The sequence below is a fragment of the Apaloderma vittatum genome, unplaced genomic scaffold (genome assembly GCF_000703405.1).
Source record: "Apaloderma vittatum isolate BGI_N311 unplaced genomic scaffold, ASM70340v1 scaffold24442, whole genome shotgun sequence".
Classification (NCBI taxonomy): domain Eukaryota; kingdom Metazoa; phylum Chordata; class Aves; order Trogoniformes; family Trogonidae; genus Apaloderma; species Apaloderma vittatum.
Window position 1 is genome coordinate 1,326 of NW_009703473.1, and position 4,404 is coordinate 5,729.

The 4,404-nt window shown below is 46.9% G+C and overlaps 1 protein-coding gene across 1 annotated transcript in view; it reads left to right on the forward strand.

Moving 5' to 3' along the window:
• Window positions 1–3,622: 3,622 nt before the first annotated feature.
• Window positions 3,623–4,404, forward strand: part of LOC104270325 (chloride channel protein ClC-Kb-like) — a gene marked incomplete at both ends in the record, with an annotated part of 2,146 nt that continues 1,364 nt past the window's right edge. Inside the window, 3 exon segments of the mRNA XM_009864650.1 lie at window positions 3,623–3,729; window positions 4,158–4,198; window positions 4,238–4,372. Coding sequence (XP_009862952.1) covers window positions 3,623–3,729; window positions 4,158–4,198; window positions 4,238–4,372 — 283 coding nt within the window.

The window sequence follows — 4,404 nt, forward strand, 5'->3', positions numbered from 1 at the left end:
CAATTCTGGCTGGCTTGAATATACAGCTTTTGAGGTCTCCAGGCAATCGTGTGTGAGTTCTTCAGGGCTCTTATGACTGAGGAAAGAAGCTGGATTGACAACATTAGTGGTGACAATGTCCACTTCATCCCTTTTAGCAGGATGGCTTGCTGTTTCAGAAACCTCAAAGGGAATAGCCACTGTTCCCCTATTAGTTCCAGGACAACTGATACTGCGTGTGTCACCATCACAGTAATCCTTTGTCCCAAGGTGAATTTCCAGGCTTCCTGTATGTTCAGAACAACTGCTGCTACTGCCCGTAGGCAGCCTGGCCATCCTGTGCTTACTTTGTCTAGTTGTTTCCAGAAGTAAGCCGCAGCTCTCTTATAGGGTCCCAATCTTTGTGCCCACACACCCAAAGCAATCCCTTGTCTCTCATGTGAGAACAGCCAAAAGGGTTTAAAGACATCCGGGAGCTCCAAAGCTGGAGCTCTCATCAATTCTCTTTTCAATTTCTCTAAGGCCACCTTGGCCTCTCCGTTCCAGAGAAGAACCATCTCAGATTCCTTAAGAAGTCTGTGCAGGGATTTTATCCCCAGTCCCCATCCGTACATCCACAATCTGCTCCATCCTGCCCTTCCCAAAAAGGTCACGGTTGTTGGCAGGGGAGTCTGACCGACTTCTTCTTTGCAATCAGTCCTCAAATCTCTCAGCCCACTGGATATTTCGTATCCCACACATGTGACCTTTTGAGCTTTTCACTGAGATACTCAATATTCGTTCAATCCTAAGAAAAATTCGAGACTCGCAGTCCATGCTATGCAATCTTCTTCAGTCTCGGTGGCTATCGGCACATCATCAACATATTGGAATAAGGTTCCCTCTGACCTTGGCATCTGCCAGGATTCCACAGAATCACAGAATCACAGAATGTTTGGGGTTGGAAGGGACCTCTGAAGATCATCTAGTCCAACCTTCATCCCAGCACACCTAACCACTACACCATAGCCTCAAGTGCTAGATCTACTTTTTTTTTTAAACACCTCCAGGGTTGGTGATTCCATCACCTCCCTGGGCAGCCTACATCTTTAGCTAATTGATTTCCAAAACTCGTGGGGCTGTTTTTGCACCCTTCTGGTAACACTGTCCAAGTCAAGTGAGCTTTCCTCCCTGTTTCTGGGTTTTCCCATTTAAAGGCAGATAATTTTTGGCTTTTGGGTGCCAGAGGCAGAAGAAAAAGGCATCCTTTAGATCCAATGCTGTAAACCAAATCTGTGTTTCTTTTACTTTTAACTTTGTTAAGAGAGTATATGGGTTTGTTACAACTGGATAAATGTCCCCCCCACAATTTTATTAATTGCTCTTAAGTCTTGGAATAATGGATAACTTCCATCAGGTTTCTTAACCGGTAAAATGAGGGTTAGATCCACACTCAACCAGCAACTCATATTTCAAAAAACCTGTCTATTATTGATTTAATTCCTTGTCCATCTTCCTTCTCTCATGGGTGTTCCCTAACTTTAGCTGGGACAATCCCTTCGAGTGGGGTCACCACTACTGGGTGTTCTTCCAGGCACCTCCGTGGCCCAGACTCCTGGATATACTCGATTCAAAGCTTCTTGTCTAGGATTCTTAGGAACATCCAGAGTTTGGGTCAAGGATAAACTCAATACCTCAATTAGTTCTCGTTCTCCTACTCTAAATTCCACTTGCCCCCCTTCCCCCATATAGTATCAGCCTTCAAAAATCTGGAAGAATTTGGCAAATACAAAACTTTGATATCCCATTTGTTTTCCTAATTGGATCTTAATTGGTTTTAAAAATTCTGCCTTTTTCTGTTGGCCAGTCGCTCCTACTACCTTTACAAATTCCGTATTCACGGGTATTGATTCCTGATGTGAGACAAAGTATGAGGCACACTTATCCACTAAAAATTCTGCCTCCTCACCCTGTTTCTATAATCCTTACATCCTATCTTAATCAACTGAGATACTGTCATTCCAGACACTCCGTAACCTTCGCTACCCATCCAGGGTCATTCCTATATATGCTTGCTATAACCTTTCAAGCCTTTAAATCTGATATCGAAACCAGCACCTCTACCCAAACCGGTCCCAAACCCTTCTACCGCCTGTCTGAGAGGGATTGTCAACTTTCCCTTCACCAGGACTATCTGTCCTCCGTTCTCTCTGTCCTCCGCTTGCCCCCACTTCCGCCCTGTGCAGCCACTTCTCTCCTTACTCTGAATGGACATATCCACATCCTCTTCTCCTTCCTCACATTCCTCTGTACGTTTATTGTGTTGCCGACCGATGCTACACACCAAACAACACGATCCTGAATCATGAACCTGCAGTCCTTCCTGGATCCATAATAATTTCTGAGCTGTGGGAGTTCCCACTGTTCCCGAGCCATTCCTTTGAACTTCATTTAACAAGGAACGACTGTCCTCCTGCACAGGAGTAGGGCAGTCTTCATTGCTTCCGGGGGGGAGAGATAATCCTCCAGCCTCTCTTCTCACTCCCTCTCCCTAAGGGGTTTCAAACATCTTTGACCAATGCTACAGGCTCTGCCCCCTTTTGCCTTTTTCTAAAGCTAAAACTAAAGGATCCAGTGGTGGGAAGTTAACTCCACAGTCCCTCTGCCACTCCAGGTGGTTCCTTAGAGTGAAAGATATATCGACGTACATAACTTCAGCCCATTTACCTTCCTGCTTTAAAAATAACTTTAATTGTTACATGGTGTTATACTGTAAAGTTCCATTAAATGGCCATTGGGACCACCACTGAAATTAGTGCAGTATTTTATGTTTGTTCTTTTTTTTTTTTCTATTTCTTTCCCCCATTTCTTATTTCTGTTTTTCACTTTTGTTTCGTTCTTCCCTGACCGTTTTCCTCATGGAAAGATGGAACTGCAGATCCAAACTCTGCACTCACTTCGTACCTAGGGTACATCTCCTTCCCACACTTGCACACACTTTCATACAAAAGGGATTCCCTGACACAAAATACACAGAATACACAAACAACACACAATACAGAAAGACAGCAATACAAACCAAAGTCAAAACAGGGCTATAGATAATTTGTCGCCCTAATAACGGAAATCTCCAAAAAGGATCGAACCAAAACCCTGCCAACCAAACTAACTGGGTGCTAGCACTCCCAACTAGGCTTATCCTACAAGAGTTGCGACCTTACGAGTTACGGATCGCTAAACAAATGACTGCTCCCAAACCAAACCAAAAGCAAAACAAAAACCAGATAAAGAATACCTTATTGACAGAGCTGGTCCTTGTCTGTCCCTGCAGCAATCCAGCTGAGGTGAGGAGTCCCTCCGGAGAACCCTCCGGGGGTGCCCAAGGGAGTCCCGGTCTCAACGGGTCCTGCAACCAGACAGAGAGGGTCCCACCTGGGTTGTCAAATAGATTCAAAGAATCAAGAATTCAGACTCAATAGCCAATGAGAGTATTAAGCAGCGATTCTTTACTGGGGTGCCGGGAGACACACAGGGATGTTTCCACAGTGTGTGCTACCCCTGCGTTTTCTGTGTTCCAGGTCTGTGCAGTCACTACAGACACATTTACTACATTTCCACAAAATAATTATTGTATCTCCTCCTCTGTCCCCACACCCTCCTCCAGCCTCTCCTCTCTCCCTGCTCCAGCAAGCTGGTGTATTCAGTGCTGGTGATGCTGCTCCTCGCCTCCATCACCTTCCTCCCAGGGCTGGGGCAGCTGAAGGCATCCAGAGGAAGGAGACAGGGTAATAAGACAAAGTAATTCTTTGCTGCTTTGTTGTGAGAAGTTCAGTTCTTCTGTGTTCTCCTCTCCAAGTACGGAAAGCAAAGATCCTCATCTCCAACTCCAAATGAGCCCTGTGCTAAACAAGATTATGTTTTTTCTACCCTTAGTAAGTTTGCAGATGACACCAAGCTGGGAGGGGAGTGTCGATCTGCTGGAGAGTAGGAGGGCACTGCAGAGGGACCTGGACAGGCTGGGAGTGCTGGGTGACAACCGGTTGAACATGAGCCAGCAGCGTGCCCAGGTGGCCCGGAAGGCTGGGGCAGCTGAAGGCATCCAGGGTCGGGGGGAGGGCACACACACACTCGGGGAGAGGGTCCCCAGGGGCACCCTGACACATCCCAGTGGGTGCGAAGTCCATCCATCCATCCTTCCAGCTCACCACGAAGAAGTATCTCACATCCCTCCTCAACAACCGCACGTGTGGGGTGCTGGTTGCCAACACTTCTTCGGCAGGCGACCCTCCCCAGCACAGAAGCACAGATCCCTAGGGGCTCTGGCAGGATTGGGACTACCCCAATGCCACCATCTTCAGTACCTTGGCCTTCTTCATCACGATGAAGGTAGTCACCCCCCCCTCCAAATCACTCTGTGCCCCCTCAAGGTGGTGTCCCCATGGGGAT